This window comes from Pezoporus occidentalis, unplaced genomic scaffold (genome assembly GCF_034315485.1).
Source record: "Pezoporus occidentalis ecotype Australia unplaced genomic scaffold, CSIRO_AGI_Poc_V1 ctg279, whole genome shotgun sequence".
Lineage (NCBI taxonomy): Eukaryota > Metazoa > Chordata > Aves > Psittaciformes > Psittacidae > Pezoporus > Pezoporus occidentalis.
Genome location: NW_026914708.1, coordinates 433,481 through 453,029, shown reverse-complemented (window position 1 = coordinate 453,029; position 19,549 = coordinate 433,481). Strand labels below are relative to the sequence as shown.

Below are 19,549 nucleotides of genomic sequence, written 5' to 3'. Positions count from 1 at the left end.
GGAATACCTGGAATACATGTATGTGTAATACCTGGAAGATCTTTCATGTATGTCTGTCTGTCAGTCTGTCTGTATATATATTTTTAATTGTGTTTTAAAGCACTGAGTCAAATTCCATAACAAGTTCTGTAAGCAGTAGCTTGCTTTCTTTGGATCTCCTTGTAACTGAAGCCCAAGGGCTTCAGCCTTTTAACTCTCTTGTACTCTTATGGCAGAATGGTTTTCTGGAAGAGCTGAAGATGGAAATCACAATCTGGTTTTGCACACTAAGAAATGTAATTGTGCCCCATCCAGCACTACGCACGGAGTCAGCAGTTTGGATCCTTGGTATAAGCCTTGTCAGTCCCACAGAGCACAGGCAGCATGCAAGGGAACCACAGCCACCAGGGCAGGTTTTGGTGCTCATAACTGAGCAGAACTGGGGGCTGGGACACAGGAAGTGAAGATAGCTGAAGCTAAACCAGGAACTCAGAGTCAGCCATAGTCCAAAAGCTGCTGCGACCAACAGGTGCCTGAGCAGAAAGCAGCAAGTTTGCCAGCAGGAGCTGGTGCACCTTTAAGGTAAGAAAGCTGAGTGGGGGCTGAGAATGGAAAGTGAGAAACATCAAAAAATGTAGGGTTTTGGTGGGCAAAGAGCACTCCTTCCTTCCTGACGCAGCTTGTGTGAGCTGATAGTGCTCAGCTTTTGCTTCTCAGTCTGTTCTTTGGTCATCCTAGTTCCTCTTGTGCTTGAGGCTCTGAAGAAACATGCTTCTAAGTCAACCAGTATGACTGTGTTGGTGTGGCAGCCCTTGTATTTGTGCTGTAGTGGATACTTTCAGGGGGAAAAATGGAATGGAACAAACTGAAGGTTTGAGCTGTTACTCTGATGTTCATCATTACAGAGAGTATCTGGAGCCTTGTCGTGTGATTAGAGTCTGAGGTTTGTCATGGTTCCCAAGATGCATGGTGGCTGGCTGTGGACAAGAGGCGGTCAAGACCCATTTACAGTTGTCTTTAAAATCCTGAAGCACCTGCACCTGAGCTAGCTGCTCAAAGAACTGCCCTGTGGACCAGTCCTGTGCCAGCTGGATACTGCTCTTGAGTTATCCTTAACAAAAAATGAGACACAAGCTTTCAAAATCTTTGGAGTGAGAGATGCCAATAAATTACTGAGGGGCATTTATCATGCTATATATTGTCCACATGAGCCTTCCTACTTCACCTGCTTCTATTTGCAATTGACTATATTCAGTTTGTCATAAGATTAGTGTCAATGCATACACACACAGCGGAATTATGCTGCAGACCTGCTGTGTTCTGCTGTGCTCTTTCAGTTTCTGTTGTCTTTGCTCTCCAGTCTTACACTGTGGATTCTCTAGACAGTTGGTAAGGGTAGCTTGCAACTGAACTGAGCAGTGCACTGTGCTGAACTGGAAGGTGATTCACTTGACAGCTTTTTGTGTTGTACAATCAATGACTTGTTCAGCATAAGCATTTTCTTGCACAGAAAGCAACTGTCCTGGGCACTTGGGGCTAGTTTGTACTGTATGGTTGTAGCATTCAGGAGTTAGTGGTGTCAAGAAGCACTTAATAAAAATGTGCTGTTAAATGAGGATCCATCACAAAGTTCTTCCCTCCTGTTGGTTTGTTTACAGGTTTATGTGATGTTTGCAGTGATGTGAAATAGGGCTCAGCAGCCTCATCTTAGCTGCACATTCTCATTCTGATCCATCTTTGTCTCTGCCCCAGTGAAAAGCTGCTTTGAGCATCAGTAAGAACAACAGAGCTCCTCAGCACCACAGGCGGTAATAGGTGGTGGGATGTGAGAGCTCTGCTGAGAATGGTGGCTCTGTTGTGCAGGGGCAAGCAAACTGTTTCATCATCTGTTTCTCATTTTGTATGAACTGTGTTGTTTGGAAGGCACCTTTTCATCGTGTTTTTTCACTGTCACCTTGAAAATGAAATGCAGGAGTTTTAGATTTCACATTACTTTTATTTAACTTCCTCTTCATGGGCCTATCACTTCCTCCAGGCTTCTCTGGACACCCTGTACAAGCCACAGCACAGCAGCTTCAGCCTTTTCTGCCCTGCACACTTTAGGATTTTAGCCCGTTTTTATCCCCCAACAGACATAAACCCCACACAGTGCACTGTACCAGCATTGTCAGAGCACATGCAGCTTTTCTCTGAACCTTCTCTAGCACACTAGGCAGTGATGAAAAGGTTGGAAAACACACAAACTTGAGTCCAACCTCAGGTAAATAAGCATTGCATCATGGTGGCAGAAAGGAAGTTAAAGCAGGGAACTGTACTTTACTAGTACTAATTTGCATTAGAATACGGTGTGCATTTGAACTGTGGAGTCAGTGTGCCTGAGGACTGTGGTTTTCACTTAGTGTTTTACGGAAGAGGTGCTGGGGCTCAAAAGTTAACTATTTTGGGTGCCTTGCACTGTGTGAGAGACTGAGACTAGCAAGGCAGATGCAAGGGGTCCTTTCCAGCCAAGTTCTGTCATGACTCCTGTGGTCTGACATTCCCATGGCTGTGAGCCAGCAGTGTCCACAGGCTTGGCTCTGGGTAATGCCATGTCCTCCTTGTGCAGATGTGGAAAGCAGCCGTGGGACATGACGTGTCGGTGAAGGTTGAGGCGCAGGGAGACGACTGGGACACTGACCCTGACTTCGTGGTGAGTGTTTGGTGGGCTAATTCACAGTGCTGGTGGTGGTGTGAAGGGCCCTTGGCACATGCTGCTCAGCTGGGCCAGGGCTTGGAGCTTGGCTGTGGTGAGAGCACCACTGCCTGAGCAGATCAGCCAAGTCCCAACAGCTCCTTGCTGTTACTGTCAGGTCAGGTAATCCATTTCTGACCTATACCTATGTTTAGTCTCCAGAACTTCCTACATCAGTGTATCACAAGTATAAAATATTTAGTTTCTTTTGAACTTGCTCCCTGGTAACTTCACCAAGTTGTCCTCACAACTTATATTACAAAAATAGCAAAGACATTTTCTCTTTCCCAAGATGTTTGTAATTGTACAGGGTTTCAGCATTGCCCTCATCTGTCTTTTGTCCAAATGAAAGAATCCTACTCTATTTACGTCACCTTGGGCAGATGGAGCTCCATCCCTCCAAATAACCTTGTTTTCTTCCAGTCTAATTTTCTAGGTGAGATGGTAAACGAATAGAAAGTCTCAGCCTGTGGGAACCTCATGCATTTGGTGTCATGACTGTCTTTTTCTATTTGCTTCTCTATTTCTTTCCTATTAAGTTACTTACACTTTGGCTTTTTGGCCAAAGCACAGTTGCTACTCTTGCACATAATTGCACATAATCCCATGTTTAGTACTCCCTCCTTAATGGTAAATATTTTGGAACCATCGTTGAGCAGATATAATTAGGATTTTTTTTTTTCTATATGCTTTACTTTTGTACTTGCTACATTACCATTCATTTCCAATTTATCACCCATTGTTTTGACTTTACATGATTTTTCTGCACTGCTTTGCCTTCTGGGTTTGGGTGACCTGAACGGTCCTTTGCTGCATCAAGACACTGACATCTCATTCTTCATACCCATTTTCTAAAACTCTTAGGAGCACAGAGCACAGCAAGTCCTTCTCCTCTTGGTGCTGGGGAGCGCCAGCCATGCTTTAGAGCCACAGGTCTCTTCTGAGTGCTGCTGAGATTTTGGTTTCCTTTCCAAGACAGTTTATTGATGGAGTCTCTTCTGTTACACAAGAGCTTGATGTTTTCAACGTTCAGCTTTGCCTGGTTATTTCCAGTAAGAAATTCTAGTTTGGGACAAAAGCAACTCCCCTCCTCTAAGTTCAAAATCATTAATGATTACCTCCCCCCCCCCCCCCCCCCCCGCACTCCCAGTATTTTGAGATTTTATTTCACTTTTTCTACTTGTGGGGGCATTAAAATAAGCCTGCACAGAAAAAAAAACTTTGTCTTAATTTCAGATTTTATTTTGTATATGCATATGTTAAGCATTACCGTTACTGACGCTTCATCAAATAAACCTCCACACGTGGACAAAACAAGCGCTCTCAGAACAAAGCTGAGGCGGACCTCAAGCGGAGCTGGGTGAAACGTTCGCGTCGGTGTTTTCCCCATATTTTCCTACACAATTCATCTCCACAGCGGTTTCGTTTCCCAGCTCCAACCCGAGCAGGGGGGATGGAGCCGCTCGCAGCTCCACTGCCAGCCCTGCACGGCTCCGTGGGCCGTGCCCGGAGCCAGGCGCAGCCCTGCTGGCCGGAGCCCCGTGCTGCGGGCCCGCTGACGGCTGCGGTTCGCTCCGCAGAACGACATCTCCGAGAAGGAGCAGCGCTGGGGAGCGAAAACCATCGAGGGCTCCGGCCGCGCCGAGCACATCGAGTGAGTGCCGCCGGATGCGGAGCGCTACGCCGGGGCCGAAACCCGCCACATGAGGGCAGATGCTCGGCGGGGCGGGAGGGAGAGGGCGTCGGGGCCCCGCCTCTGGGAGCCTCGTACGGGGAACAGCGCGGCGGTGGCCTGGCCCCGGGCAGGAGGGGATCGGGGTTGCGGCCTGCGCGGGTGCTGCCGGGGGCTGAGGCTGGGGCTGGGGCTGGGGCTGGGGCTGGGGGTGCACCACGGGTAGAGCTCAGAGACCGCCCGTGTGCTGAGAGGGGAACTGTTCCGTATGTCCAGGCAGCGGCTGTCCCCACGGCAAAGGCTTCCTGCACCTTCCGTGGCCAAACCAGACCCTATCCAGCAGCTCCCTGCACATCCCCGTAGTGACCCGCACAGTGTGGCCAGTGCAGCACACAGGCACACGGAAGTGTGGTCTCCCGTTGAAGGTGGGGTGTAGCCTTGAGTGGGATCTGCAGGCTGGGGGCTGGATGCACTCACCGAGCCTGCAGCTCTGGGTCTTATCGCCAGCCCTAGGGTAGCGGCATGCCCTGCCCGTGTGCAGTGAGTGCGTATGTGTGGCTACCACACAGAGGGGCCCGGTGTGGGGGCATGTGGTGGCAGCTGGCAGCAGGTTTACATCCTGCCCTGTGCTGGGCTCTGTCTGGTACAGTGGCGCTGGGACACTCCACCTGGTTGCATGAGTCTGCGAAATCCCGCAGTGATTTACCCTCTCTTATCTCACCAGCATCCACCAGCTGAGGAACAAGGTGTCAGAGGAACATGAAGTCACCAAGAAGAAGGAGCTGGAGACTGGCCCCAAGGCCTCCTATGGTTACGGGGGCAAATTTGGAACAGAGAGGGACCGAATGGATAAGGTAACAGAGGGCTTCCTTTGTCCCCAGTGGATGTCTTCTCCTCATAAAGGAAAAAGCATCCCTGTTTTCTCAAGGGAAAGAATGGCATAGCTGAGCACATTTGCACATGTCTAGCTGGCCCATAATCTTTCTTCAGGATCTGTTTGAACCCATTTGTATAATACGTCTCTAGAACTTCCTTGCAACACTCCCTTTAGCTGTGAAAAAGGACTTTCTGTGGCTTGTTTCAAACCTGCTGCATAACAATGAAATTAGGTACTTCCCTACTTGTGCTTGGAGAACTAATGAGTAATAATTCTCTCCTCATGTTCTCCACTGCAGACCTCTGTCATATCTCCCCACGGTGAAGCTCTAGTTCATATTCTCTGTTCTCACATAACATCTGGTTTATGTTTCTGATAATCATAATCTTGGTATACCTTTCAGCATTTAATACTTACTTGTTTTCAGAAGTGAAGTGATAAGATTGCAGTAGCACTCGATATATGGGGTTGCTGTGGGTATGCATGATGCCAGGATGGCAGGGTGAGAAACAGACCTTTCCAGGAGGCAGAAATGAACCAGCCAAGCTCAGACCCTTCTGCTGGAGCAGTGAGGCTGTTTTTGTTGAGCAGTTCCTCAGCCTTCATCCACTCTCACCAGGATGTTGCAATCATTCAGCCTCTGGCCCTTCTCCCAAGGAGCGTGAGCGATTCCTGGCCACGCTGCCTCTGGCCGGTAGCAGCAGGACCCTGGCTTGCCCTGTGTTAGGCATAAAGGGTTATCCCAGCCATGTGTGCTGACCCTCATTCTCAGACAGGCAGCAGGCGCCAGCCCTGCTGCCTGTGGGTGTTCAGCTGTGTCTGCCGCAGTTTCCCCATGTGATTGTCCGTGACTCTACTCCACTGGTATTTGGGAGCAGCAGGTATTCAGAATCCCACAGTGTGCATGATGAGCTGGCAGTGGGGCCAGCTGTATGTGATGGTTGCCTTTGAAGATGCATCACAGGTCTGAGTGCACAGCTGGTACTGGCAAAGGCTGGGCAGAAGGGATTGCCACCACCAGCACCGAACCACCAGTTTGGACCTGTCACGTCGTGGCTGCAAGCACTCGGCAGTGGGGCAGAGCAATTGTGTGGTGGCTGTGTCTCTGTCTACCCTGCCAGTCTGCCCATGGGTGCTCATGTCATGCTGTCTCTCTTCTCAGTGTGCAGTTGGCCACGAGTACATTGCCAATGTTGGGAAACACTCCTCGCAGACAGATGCAGCCCAAGGCTTTGGGGGGAAGTATGGAGTCCAGCGGGACCGGGCTGACAAGGTGTGTTGGACAGGGCAGCGATCTGTGCTCAGTGCTGCCCCTAATACCCAGTCCTACCTTTAGGATTGTGGCTGCAGCTTTCAGAGGGCTGGTGGGTGCAGGTCCAGCAAGGAGCTCACCTCCTGTGTGCAGGACAGTGATTCAGGGCAAATTGCAGGGCAGCTGTGGAGATTAACTCTCCGGTGTGCATTAACATGTTTGCACTGTCCTATCCAGGCATCACTGCATTTGTCTTGGGGACTGTGGCGTTTTGCATCTCCAAAGCCCCAAGCTGTGCCATGCACTGTGATGGCAGTAGCAGGACTGGATGGGGACAGCAGGATGGTGCCCCTGCTGTGCACATCTTGGCATCAGATGCTGCCCAGGCACCTTGCCTGTGGGGTCAGGATTGTGGCCCTCTTTCCTGGAGTGCATGGGCTCTTGCAAGGGCCTGTTCCTGGGCACACTGCTAACAGGGACAGCAGGGATGGTGTGAGAGGCTGAGGAGACCTGTACCAGCCACCACAAGACAGAGAGCAGGGTCCCGAGGTCCCAGCCTGGCCCCTGGGGGAGGGTGATGGGACCCAGCTTGGTCCACAGGACCACTGTCATTCCTTCCCTTCTTGTTCCAGTCGGCACTGGGGTTTGAATACAAAGGTGAGGTGGAGAAACACTCGTCCCAGAAAGGCAAGTCCATGGGCACACGTGGCTCCTTGACACTTTTCCAAGCTTCTCTTTTGCTCCCAATATTCCCTGCTGTATGCTGTGGCACAGTCGCCTTTGTTACCCCTGTCCCGTCTCTTGTTTAAGATTCCTGTTCCCAGTCAGACACCCTTACAGCCCCATTCCCTGCTATCCTGTCACCACTCTTCTGTTGTATATTCCACTTATCTCTAGTTTTGCTTTGACAGAAACCACATGATAAGTGAGCAGGGAAGACACCCCCACATGCACTCCTGATGGAGGGATGATACTTTCTTTTGTCTAAAAGTCCTTCTGAGCAGCTGCTCCAGAAGGAACCCAAGCACTTTAGGAGAAGTGGTTTCTGAAAAAGTGGCATATAAGAAAAGGAACAACAATAAATACGTGAACAAAAGCCTCCACAGCACCCAAACTTGTGCACAATTCTGGAGATGATTCAGCGAACTTTGACATGTCCATACAAGCAGCTATATTTATGTCCTGGGTTCAGCAGTAACAGTTATTTTTCTCTTTCTTAGTAGTTGGTGCAGAGCTGTTTTTGGCTTTAGTCTGAGAACAGTGCTGATAATGCACCAGTGTTTTAGCTGTTGCTAAGTAATGTTTACTCCAATCAAGGACTTTTCCAATCTCATGCTCTGCCAGTGAAGACGGGCATGGGAAGCTGGGAGGAAGCAGAGACAGGACACCTGACCCAAACTAGCCAAAGGGGTATTCCATACCACAGCACCTCATGCCCGGTATAGAAACTGGGGGGAATCACCCGCAAGGCCCAGATCGCTGCTGGGGTTGGGCTGGGTATTGGTTGGTGGGTGCTGAGCAATTGCATTGGGATCACTTGTGGTTATTGTTTCCTTTTCCCCTTTTAGTTTTATATTCTCTGCCCTTGTTATTTCCCTTATCATTATCATTACTGGTGGTAGCAGCAGTGGTCTGTGTTATACCTTAGTTACTGGACTGCTCTTATCTCAACCCATGGGACTTACATTCTTTTGATTCTCCTCCCCATTCCTCTGGGAGCAGTGGGGGAAGAAAGGGGGGCGTGAGAGAGCAGCTGCATGGTTCTGAGTTACCGGCTGTGCTTAAGCCATTACAATTCATTAAGAATTTTCATTGCAACAACTGAAGCTAAAGATGTTTTAAACATTTTGCAACCAAGAGAAGATCAGAGGCAAGGTCCGATACACGTGAGGAATACTGCGTTACCGGGAAAAGAACTGTTCATTTCAGAGAAAATTATAAAAGAAGGAAGATATTCTGAGGCATTCTTGGTTGATCGTAAGTTAACAAATTGCATGCACTTGTGCTACGTTAATGCATTCCCATATACTAGATTGTGGACACAGAAATTCATCAGGCTGTTTAAAACCACAGAAACCACTCAGAACAAAATAAAAATGTTAGAAATAGGGGAAGGTGTAAGGATTGTTTTTCATAAAAATGTGTCCATGCTGGAAACCCTGCCGTCAAGGTAACAGTCATAAAATCTGTATTTGCTGAAAGCAGCATCCTAAAATGTCCATTTTATAGTGGCCTAATGGGTAAATAATAGTTTAATTGAGGAAAGTTTAAGAAATTTCTGGGACTTACAGACTCATCCTTAAGTGACTGAGCTGCCATGAAACAGGCATTCTTGAATACAAAATGTTTTCATGCCTATTTCTGTAGATCACAGTCTTCATGAGTTGATAAGGCTGAATTTGCTGGAGAATCCTCAACTCCTATGAAATGCACACCTGTAAGAAGAGGGTCAGGGAACAAAAAGTAACTGTGATTTACTTCTTCAGAAGGATTTGGAAACAGAGCTGGCAGACCAGTCCTCTGAGAGGAAGGTGTCTTTATGCAGCCAGAAGCTAGGATAGAGGCTGAAATTTCTTAGGACAATAACAAGTAGTCCTTGGAGAGTAAGTAAACACAGCTGAAGTAGTTAATACATTACTAGTTCAGCAGATGGGAAAGGGGATGTGTAAGGAAGATTTGCTGTGCCTCTATCACATAATGGTCGAGTGTGTCAGAGACAGCGTGGGGGAAGAGCTGGAGCATGTCTGCAGAAACGTGGGTTTCAGCCTTTGCTGCTGATTCTAGGCAGTGGTTTCCTTGTAGAAGCTGAGATTCCATTATAGCAAATGTAAGCTGTACAACAAAACTTTGCCATCTTTTGTGCTTTCAAGGGCTCAATATACTTATGCACAGACCTTTTCAGAGACTGGCAGACCACAGGCTGAAATCCTCTCTCTGGTGGTTCATTAGTGGGTGGATGCCCAGACTGTCAGTGCTGAAATCTTGTCTTGGCTTTGCGTCCTTGAGTGGCTGAGCTCCTACAGCCTCCCTCGCTGCTCTTGCCATGTTGCTTTTTTTCCTTGCCCTTTCAGCCTGCTGTATCTCCTGCTGCCCACAGCCCTCAGGCTCTCTTGCTGCCATCACCCACACTTGCCCTGGGCACCCATTCTCATGGGCCCTCATCCTTAAGGGTCCTCATGGTGCTCCCTGCCATCTACCCAGTCCCCTCCAAACTCCTTGCTTTCTCTAGCATTTTCCATCATCCCTGCTGTTCTTCCTCCTCTCTGCTGCGCCTCCCCAGTGCTGCTCCCCATCTTTACCCCCTCCCTTCATTAGCCCTGTGCTCAGGGCAGCATTTCACTCCATGCACCACCTCAGATTACTCCAAGGGTTTTGGTGGCCGTTATGGTTTGGAGAGGGATAAGGTGGACAAAGCGGCAGTGGGATTCGACTACAAGAGCGAGGCAGAGAAGCACGACTCTCAGAAAGGTGAGCTGGGGGTGCATCAGGCATGTCAGTACTTGAGCTCGGGAATGTGCTGCTGGGGCTTTCCTTGGTGTTTGCAACCTGCTGCATGGATGGGCTTGGTCAGGTGAGGAAAGCCATTACCTGGGGTGTGACTGCTGGGAAAAGTTCCAGCTAAATGAAGAGGAGCAGCAGGTTTCTATGGGCACAGGGATCTGGGCAGTATGTCACCAAAGGAGGGGTGCAGAGGAGACCCAGGGGCTAATAGCAGGTGACATGCCCCAGGGAAGTGGAAGGGCTGTTGCTGCAGACACCAGTAGGGGAGTCTGACCTTGCCCCGTGTCTTTCTCTAAATCCTAGCAAGGGAAAAGACTGTTGCCCCTGTGAGAAAAGCCTCAACTCACAGTGCTGCCACTTTTCTCTTTCCCTCCCTTGTCTGTTCTCTTCCATGCTGTGATCTGGATCCCTGTGGCTGAAGACTATTCTGTGGGCTTCGGTGGGAAATTTGGGGTCCAGAGAGATCGTCAGGACAAGAGTGCCCTTGGCTGGGACCATCAGGAGGAAGTGCAGCCTCATGCGTCCCAAACAGGTAGGACTGCTGCCAGAGGTAGCGGCACAATTGCCTTGGAGCACGCACAGACCTAGAGTTAGTGCTTCATACTTGACAGTGATTTAGCTGATGGAAACTGAATGCGTACAGTATGTTGTGAATCCTCAAAGCACAAGGGTAAACTCAGCCAGAGTAGGTGCATGACTGGGTAAGTGCAAGTCCCTGAATGAGGCTTCCCAGACTATATTGTGCTTTCTCTGGGAGCTACATGCCTGATCATAAGCTCATTGAGCAGATGAGCACATGGGAACAAGGCAAAGCAGGTTCCAGGAAAGGCTTGACTGTGTGCTTAACTTCAGTGATGAAGTCAACTTTGCAGTCAAATGGCATGACTGGCTTCTCACCCCAGTGCCTGGGAAACAGATCTGCCAGTGTACAGCACTGAACGATTGTGCCCTTTGCTGAAGGAAATGAAGAATTAGTCTTACAAGCTAGTGCCCAGAGCATTTTGCCTGTATTATATTTAGTTCCATATATGATAAGATGCAGACAAAGCTATCATGTATCATTGGTCACAGCATGCTGAAGTGAGAGGCGCACTCAAAATGTAAAATATTATACAACACCTCATTATTTTTCCATACAGACTATGCCAAGGGATTTGGAGGTCGTTACGGGGTCCAGAAGGACAGAGTTGATAAGGTAAGACTTTATACTTGCAGCCTGCAATTGCTTCCTGCTAGTCAGTGCTCATTGCACTGCTGCAAGAGCAGAGACTTCCCAGATGCAGTGAGGTCTCACTGCTCAGAGCACAGCTGCTGTAGGGGTGAGGGAGCTGGCCCAGTATGAATACCAGAGTGCAGAGGAAGATGGATACCATATGAGCCCAGGGAGACTATAATGCAAGGAAGGATTTTTTTTTTTCCACTGTCAGCCGCTCTTGAAGCATTAAACTCTCAGACTGAAGAGTCATAGACCTGCTTTGGGGCAGGATTTAATAGCAGAGCCACAAAGAGGTTTCTAAGCTGTCTCCTCTTGGATATCTAGTACTGTATGAGATACCAGGAATGTTCTCTCTGGCTGCTTTGCTGTCACTCCTGCAGGCCCTGTGAGTACCAATTCAGCCAGGATGAGCTGAGGTAGCTCCTTGGAGAAGAAATTTTGTGAGTGCAGCCTTTTGATAAGTCTGAGAGGCCACAGGCTATTGCACTGGGCAGCAACTGTCTCTTACACAGGAGAGGTGCTGGATCAGACTGAAGACCCACCTGGCGTCCCCAGCACTGACTGGCAGGTGATAATGCAGGGAGCAGTATGCATACAGAGAGGTTCTTGCCTTGGAGTACCTCCAGTGAGGTGGTACCTCTGAGGCTGCCATTCCTCTTGCTGTCTTACATAAGGTGTAAGGTTTGTTAGCAGCTGTCACACCCAGACATAAAGGAGGCTTCCCAGAAGCTGGCTTGAATCTTTGGTCCCTCAACGTGCAGACCTTCCCAGTCTCTTCTGAACCTTACAGAGATCCATGGCCTCTCCAGTGTCTGGCTCTTTATCCTCTTGTACTACTCACCAGCTAGTGCAGCTTTGTGTGTGAATGATTGGCCCCATAACACCCTCTCTTAACTACTGGTGAAATCTGGCCATTCCTCGTGGTGGTGTGTGTAACCTTCTGCAGGTGTGTTGTTACCTTGTGCAGGCTTTTCTGTCCTGTTCAGGAGTTTCTTATGGTCTGTTCAGCTGGCTAAATCTCAGTCCAGGGGGTAGTCATCTGCCTGCAAACCTTAACAAAACCAGGGATGGGGCTGGCAGGAACTTGCCAACCACCCTGTTGGTGACACCTGCAGGTAGAACCCTGAATGTGGCTGTATTAGTCTGAAAGCTGGATCGTACCCACACTTTCCTTTTTGTATTAAATAGTGTTCTCATTAAAGTAGATTAAGCCACTTTATTGCACTTTCTTTTTTGCTGCAAACACCCCATCGATGCTATTACCCGTTTAGGCATCTCTTCACACCTCATGAAGCCAGCAGTATCTCAGTTGTTCACACAGGTTTGCACTTGGATGTTTTCCAGCCCATGCCTCCGTAATGCACGTACTGAAGGCAGCAACTCGCTGAAGGGACACATTTTTTCGTGGTTAGGCAGCTGCAGCTCTGCATCCAATAGGGAAGTGCTTCCATGTCTCATACCACTGGGAGTGCAGGGAACAGGGACATCGGGGCCCTGGACCTCAGGAAGCGGTAGACTGCCAGCTGTCTGCTCAGCTCTTTGTGATGTTTCTAGCACACATTTCTGCCTTGAATGCCCAGCCCTTGGTGCTCCGAGCAGCACTTGTCTTGCCAGTGCAGCCTCCTCCATTTGGCTCCACACTCAGCCCTCCTGAGCGCCTCCCTTTGCAACAGGAGCAGCCCTTGGCTTTGGCTGGAGGGCAACAGACAGTCCCAGAGCAGGGCAGGATACAGCCAGCAGCCTCCTCAGGGCCGTGGCACTTGTACAGATGAAGACAGACACAACTGGGAACAAAGCCTGCAGACACCAGTAGCCAAATCCAGCAGGGAAACTGAGCACTAGCCCTGTCTAACCTGCTGGACACTTCCTCTCACAGAGTGCTGCTGGCTTCAGTGAGATGGCTGCTCCCACCTCCCGCTATGAGAAAACGAGACCACTGGAGGCAGGTGAGACAGTCGAGTGCCAGTCCTGGGCTTGGTGGGAAGCTGTGGATGGGCCTCACGGTACCTCTGTGGCAGCACACTGGCAGGCATGTGCTGTGGTGGGATGTGGATTTGACCTGTGTTAAAGTGCAGGAGAGGGTGGCTGAGCTGCAGGCTGCTCTGGGAGAGCAGAGGTCTGGGTTTGTCCTGGATGCTTGGGGTGTAGAAGGGAGTCACTGAGCAGACTTCATCTGCTGCCTTCTCCACAGGAGCTTCCAGTGGCACCAGCAGCCTGCGGTCACGATTTGAAAACATGGCTAAGGCAGCAGAGGAGGAGAGAAGGCAGGCAGAGGGGGACCGGGTGAGGTGGCAAGGTCACGAGTGCCTGGCAGCTCGGTGGAAGGTGAGCCATGGCCATCTTGACATATCACAGAATCACAGAATTATATAGTGGGTTGGGATGGAAAGGACCTTAAGATCATCCAGTTCCTAGCCCCCTGCCATGGACAGGGACGCCTCACCCTAGACCACGTTGCCCAGGGCTCGTCCAACCTGGCCATGAGCAGTGACAGGGATGGGGCAGCCACAGCTTCTCTGGGCACCCTGTGCCAGCACCTCAGCACCCTCACAGGGAAGAACTGCCTTAAATCTAACCTGAACTTCCCCTATTTAAGTTTGAATCCGTTACCCCTTGTCCTGTCACTACAGTCCGTGGTGAAGAGTCCCTCTCCAGCATCCTTATAGGCCCCCTTCAGATATTGGAAGGTTGCTCTGAGGCCTCCACGCAACCTCCACGCAAAGCAGACTTCTCCTCAGGGCCGGGCAGCTCCATATCCTTTTTACCTCATCTCTTTACAGTAATCTCTTGCCTAAATTGCTTCCCTGTAACTGCCAGGAACTGCTGCTGAGCTTCACAACTGTCACTGGATTTCTCCTTTCAGCACAGATCAGAATGTGTCTGCACCCAGACATAACCTCCCGTGCTTTGGCCCAGGCTCCTTCAGTCACACGTCCCCAGTATCACCATCCCAGCAGTCTGCATTCAGGGTTTTACAAACTGGAGATTGCACCCAAAACTTCACAGTTAGAAGACCTCCTTCTACACTGTGCTGTTTCTGCATTCAGTGTGCAGATAAGGTTTCACCAGTAAAGCACTCCCTGATACGTTCTCTCCTTGAACATAGTTTCTGCTGACCGCATGGTGGTTACAGGCCTGCTGGTGTCCAGTCCTAGGGCTGCTTCATGTGGGCTGGAACAGATTTCAGCTGAAGGAGAATTTTCTGAGTTGCTCTGTTGGGAATGGACATTGCTCTGGATTTCATTCAAAGGGATTGAGAGGATCTTATGACTTTTCTCCATCAGGAAGTCCCACAAAGAGAGAAGGATCACACAGAGGCAGCCTCTGCCACTGTGCCAGCAAGGGTGCCCAGGAGTGCTGACCAAGACAGACCTGTGTCACAAGAAGAGGTGCCAAGGCAGGTGAGGGAGGGCAGGAAGGGGAGCAGGCAGAGGGGATTGCACCACAGAGGGGCTGTGCTTCATGGGAACCTCTGCAGGAAGAAATGAGGTGCAGCTGTAGCATGGGAAAGGCTTTGGAAGGAGTAAGGGGGAAAATGTTGGGATGGTGATGGGACGGCTGCACAGCACCTTACACCGTGAGACAAGCTCTTGGGTCAGTGCAGTGGCAGTGCAGTGAGCTGCAGCTAAGTATGTGGGAGAGGTTCAAACACATGGGCCAAGAGGGTCTTCACAGCAATCCCAGGTGCCAGTTCAGCACAGACCTTATTGTCCAGAAGATGGTGCTCCATTTGTGTAATGGTAGCACTAAAAGCACCTGCAGTGGAGCAGGCTCCCTTGTGTTGAGTGCTGTGCAGTCATGGGAGAGATGCCTGCAGTGGGTGCTTTGTAGGTGACCTCCCTGTCACTTTCTCATTTCATGGCAGGAGACAGAAAAGGATGAGGAAACATCACCCGCTTTGCCACCAAGGCCAGCAGATCTGAGTGAAGAACTGTGCAAGAACCCCAGCCAGGATCAGCCAATCTACAGTGAAGGTTTGGGTGCTGGTGGAGACTATGAGGAGCTGCCAGACCCCTCTGACTACTGTGACAGTACCAGTGGAGGTGCTGACTATGAGGAGCTGCCAGCCCCCCTGGGAAAGGATGCCATCTATGACTGTGGAGGAGATGGAGATGAGGACTATGAGAATATGCTTCCTGAGGAGCCCAGCCAGAGCCAGCTGCTTGTTGGTGAGTACTAATGGAAGAGCCCATGTCTGGGGGAGCTTGTATCTGTCTGCTAACCACACTGGGTGTATGGGACAGACTCCAGAGGGAATTTGTATCCTGAAGTCTCCTGTGGCCAGGGGAGCAGCCCATGATGATGCTGCATGGGGTGCTGGGCCAGGCAGCCAGTATCTGCTGGAGCAGTGCTCAGGCAGGAGGACCAGAGAGCTCTAAAGAAGCTGACCTGGACTCTCTTGGTGCACTGCCTCCTGGCAGTGACTCCTGGCAAGTGACTGCTGGTGCTGCACTGAGCCCTGGGGGTGCCCTCTCAATTCTGCCTATTGCTCACATGACTAGTGCGCATTAGACCTGATCTGGTGGTGTCTCCTGCACATGAGGAGTGCAGGGTGGTCTTCCTCAAAGCATGTAAGCAAACTGCATAGGCTACTGTTGATGTTTCTGTTGCAGCTTCGCTGGTAGTGGAGATGGTAAGTGGAGAGGTTGGAGTTAACATCCAGCCTTTTCCTGGGAGAAGAACATGAAGCATCAGGACCCCACCTCTCTCCTTGCAGAAGGGAGGGAAGTCCTACCATGTTTTGAGCCATGGGAAACCTCTTCCTGTTGATAGGGGTGTGGTTGGATGTTGTTCACCCGAAGGCTGACAGCTGGATGGAGGGTGGCACTGACCAGACCTATATGGCTGCTTCCAACTTTCTCATCTGCCCATCCTGTCTTCTGCAGGGGAAATGGACAATGTTTATGATGTGGAGAACCCTGGGACCTGTGCAGTGGCTCTCTATGATTACCAAGGAGGTGGGTCTGCCATCCAGGCTGTGAGTAGAGGCACTGGAGCTGGCTGGCATGGTGAGGCAGGGAGGTGGTGGCTTACACCATCAGCAGTGGTGATTTCGATGTGGGTGGTTTAAATTTCTTCCTCTTGGAAAGCAGAATGGGACCTGACTTGGGAACAGAGAAGCTTCACCTTTCATATGTGAAGTCTTGCTCCTTCTCTGATTTATCTGTGTTGTTTGATGGGGATCGGGTGAGATGGACTCTGGGGGTTATCAGAATTCTTGTTCTATATTCTTCTCTTGGGGATGGGTGTATGTAAATCCAGCTCTTTCTGGGTTATTTTTGCATTGTGACTATCTTTTCTGAACAATTTTTGCAGATGGCGATGATGAGATTTACTTTGATGCTGATGACATAATCACACACATCGAGATGGTAGATGAAGGCTGGTGGCGGGGGCAGTGCCGGGGCAAAATAGGCCTCTTTCCAGCAAATTATGTGAGGCTTCTCCAGTGAGACCGGCATTGTCCAAGGAGCTTGTGTCCAAACTTCTGCATTTCTCTGCTTCAAGCTTTTGCATGGTATTGGCTTGATTTGGCTTGGCCTGGCGTGTCTGCATGCAAGAAATACAAAGAAACAAACTGGCAGTATCTGCGGGAATATTTCAGCCTGTGCCCAAAAGGACTTTGGTTCCCCTCCACTTCCAGATGGGAAAGGTGGGATGTTTTAAGTGCATGTGAGTGCAGTATAAGACATCTTTTCTACCTAACCTGCCCTGCAGTGTCAGCCTGCAAACAGAGCTATGTCCATTCCTGTTTCTGAAAGGGCCATTCACAGAAAAGAAACACCAACTCTAACCTAGTCAAGGCAGAGGGGACATAAGCTATGAGACCTTTTTAAGTTGCTGGAGCCCTGGATTTTATCGTACCCAGGGGTCAAGGAAAAGAGGACCATGAAGGGCAAACCCGCCTTTGGTCACAAGCAGCATGAGGCTGGTTTATCTGGGCAAATTGCAGGGCTGGGGCCTGGGAACTTTTCACCATCCCAGGAACACTGCTGCCTTTTCCTGTACATAAACACAAGCTTGGCTGTAGTGAACTGTTCCATTAAACAGCAGAAGTGTGTTCCGGCTCAATGAAAATGTGGGATGACGTTGCTAGGGTAGGAGATTATTCACTTGGTTTTCCTCTGTGTGCCAGGAATGCTGTTGGGAGTTTTGTCATTTTCTGGGATAAGCCTTGAAAAAAGAACTGTAAAAAATAGATTGTTTTATAGGAAAAAATACTCTGGAAAATCTGTCTTGGAGCAAGAGTAAAATACTAAAAGGCTTCACTTAACAAAGAGTTTGTTAATAACTACTGCCCTTGTTCTCATCCGGGCAGCCCATCAGAGGACTGTTCTGCTAGGGAAATCCTTTCAATCTAGCAAATTAATCAGAATAAGTGCTGCTTGATACAGGCAGTAGAATACTTTTAGGACAGTGCCATATCTCCTGTTACCTGCTCTGACAGTGTAACTAAGGGTAGACATGCAGATGGGGCCGGAAGAGCCATCCCACAGCTTGTTTCTAACCTAAGGGCTCCAGTGTGTTTTGCGGTCCGTGCTAAAGGTAGGTTCCCCTATCCAGTATTTGGCTCAGCCTCTTCTCCATGCTGTTGGGTGAGTCCCTGTGCTGAAGCCGGGCCTCCTCAGTGTGGCAGTAATATAGGTACACCTAAACAGGCCTTTGCGTGACTTACTAGTCAAGAAATACTGCAGTTTAATTAACAATGGAGTTAGTTACTTGGAGGGTGCTGGCTATAGCCTCCTTATCTAAAGGATGCTGCTTTTATTTACAATATCCTGCGTATCTGACACTGTTTGGAGAAGAATGAGTTGCATAACCTGAAGGTACATAAACTTCGTAACTGCCCCCTTTGGGCAGAATTCATCCAGGCAGCGTCTGTCACTCTCTCATAGCTGTAGTAATAAACTGACTAAAATTGCATCCTGGTTGTTCTGTGACAGCACATGTCCCTGTGCTTGTTGGACGCTCAGTTCCTTGCACAGTGAAAAGGGCCCCTGATTCTAGCCCTCCTTCGTCCTGGGTGTGGGGAAAGGCTGAGCAGGTGGGATACAAGACGAGGTGAATTTTTAATGTTCAAAACAGGTTTCAGTAATAATGCAACACAAACTGAAGCCCTCCCTTGAACTGGTATATTCCAGGCTAGATTCTCAACATGCCACTCTAGGAGTTGTTGTTCTTTTGTGGTATGCAAATACCATCACAATAGGAATAAATAAGGGACACACTGGGGGTGTGTGTGTGTGGGGGGGGGGGTGTGTGCAGTGTGTGAGAAACTGTAGTGTTTGATATTGAGAAAAATCACAGTCTGTGCCTTTACATCACGACACACTGTGATTTGGGTTAGAAACTTCCAATTTTAGTGTCAATTTTCTGCTACTGATTTTTTTTTTGGGGGGGGGGGGTTTATTGTTTTTTCTCTCTGAAATCACTTCCCTGATTTTTTTCCTCATGCAGTTCACCCATTATTTCCTGATGTTCCTTTCCAGGAGGCTCACCAGAATAGGTCTGGTTGTGACAGACTCTGTGTGTCCCAGTGAGACTCTGAACTAGGGGTGTTTTTAATAACTTCATACAATCAAGAAGGGTGTATAGCAAGCAGAGCCAGCTGCAAGGCTTGCAACCTGTTTGGCTGGGAGCAGCAGCCGTTCCAGCACATGGGCTGCAGAAGCATTTCTTTCCCTGAAGGATAAAATCAGTGTGTGTTGTGTACTGAGAACTGGCAAACTGTTCCCAGCAAGCTGTATGCCTCATGGGCCTGGGGTTTGACTCTCCAGCAGTTTTCTTTGGGAACAGACTGGATTTTGCTGGGTATCTCTTGTAACTGAGCTATAGGTGAGCATGTGCCCCTCTGTGGCGCAGCTGCAGACAGGGGCTCATCTGCTTGCGCAGCCTGTGCCAGCTTCCTTCCCCGCAGCCCTTTGCACTGGTGGCTGCCTGTGCGTGTCTTCTGCCATGGCGTCGGACACTGACTCATGCAGCTGCCTGCAGGTTTGGCCATCAGTGGGGTTGCCCCATCCCCCTGCAGTCATTTGAGCTTGGGTCCATTGCAGAGCCCCAGGAAGAGGTTAAAGGGAGTAAGTGTCACAACCGCCCCATGCCACCAACCAGCCCTCAGCCACTGTCATCCCCAGCCACAGCTCACAACTGCAGTTTGATTCTGCTATGGCTGTAAAGTGAAACAAGCATTTCGGGTGAGGATTTAAGCAGTTCCAGCTCATGGCTGAGTGCTGATGACTTGCTGTTTGACCAAAGCATGGAGAATAATGGGTGGCCTGTTTAAATGACTGGCTGCTGGGCTAATGTGCAAAATGCCACAG

At 49.6% G+C, this 19,549-nt stretch overlaps 1 protein-coding gene across 1 annotated transcript; it reads left to right on the top strand.

The window, feature by feature from the left end:
• The first annotated feature begins 429 nt into the window (after window positions 1–429).
• LOC134167009 (hematopoietic lineage cell-specific protein-like) lies at window positions 430–18,152 on the top strand. Its single transcript, XM_062625216.1, has 15 exons — window positions 430–561; window positions 2,585–2,668; window positions 4,291–4,364; window positions 5,107–5,236; window positions 6,422–6,532; window positions 7,144–7,198; window positions 9,869–9,979; window positions 10,434–10,544; window positions 11,152–11,207; window positions 13,105–13,174; window positions 13,420–13,553; window positions 14,513–14,629; window positions 15,106–15,397; window positions 16,115–16,186; window positions 16,545–18,152. The coding sequence occupies exons 2-15, from the start codon at window positions 2,585–2,587 to the stop codon at window positions 16,679–16,681; spliced, it is 1,554 nt and encodes a 517-aa protein (XP_062481200.1). The 5' UTR covers window positions 430–561; the 3' UTR covers window positions 16,682–18,152.
• Window positions 18,153–19,549: the final 1,397 nt, after the last annotated feature.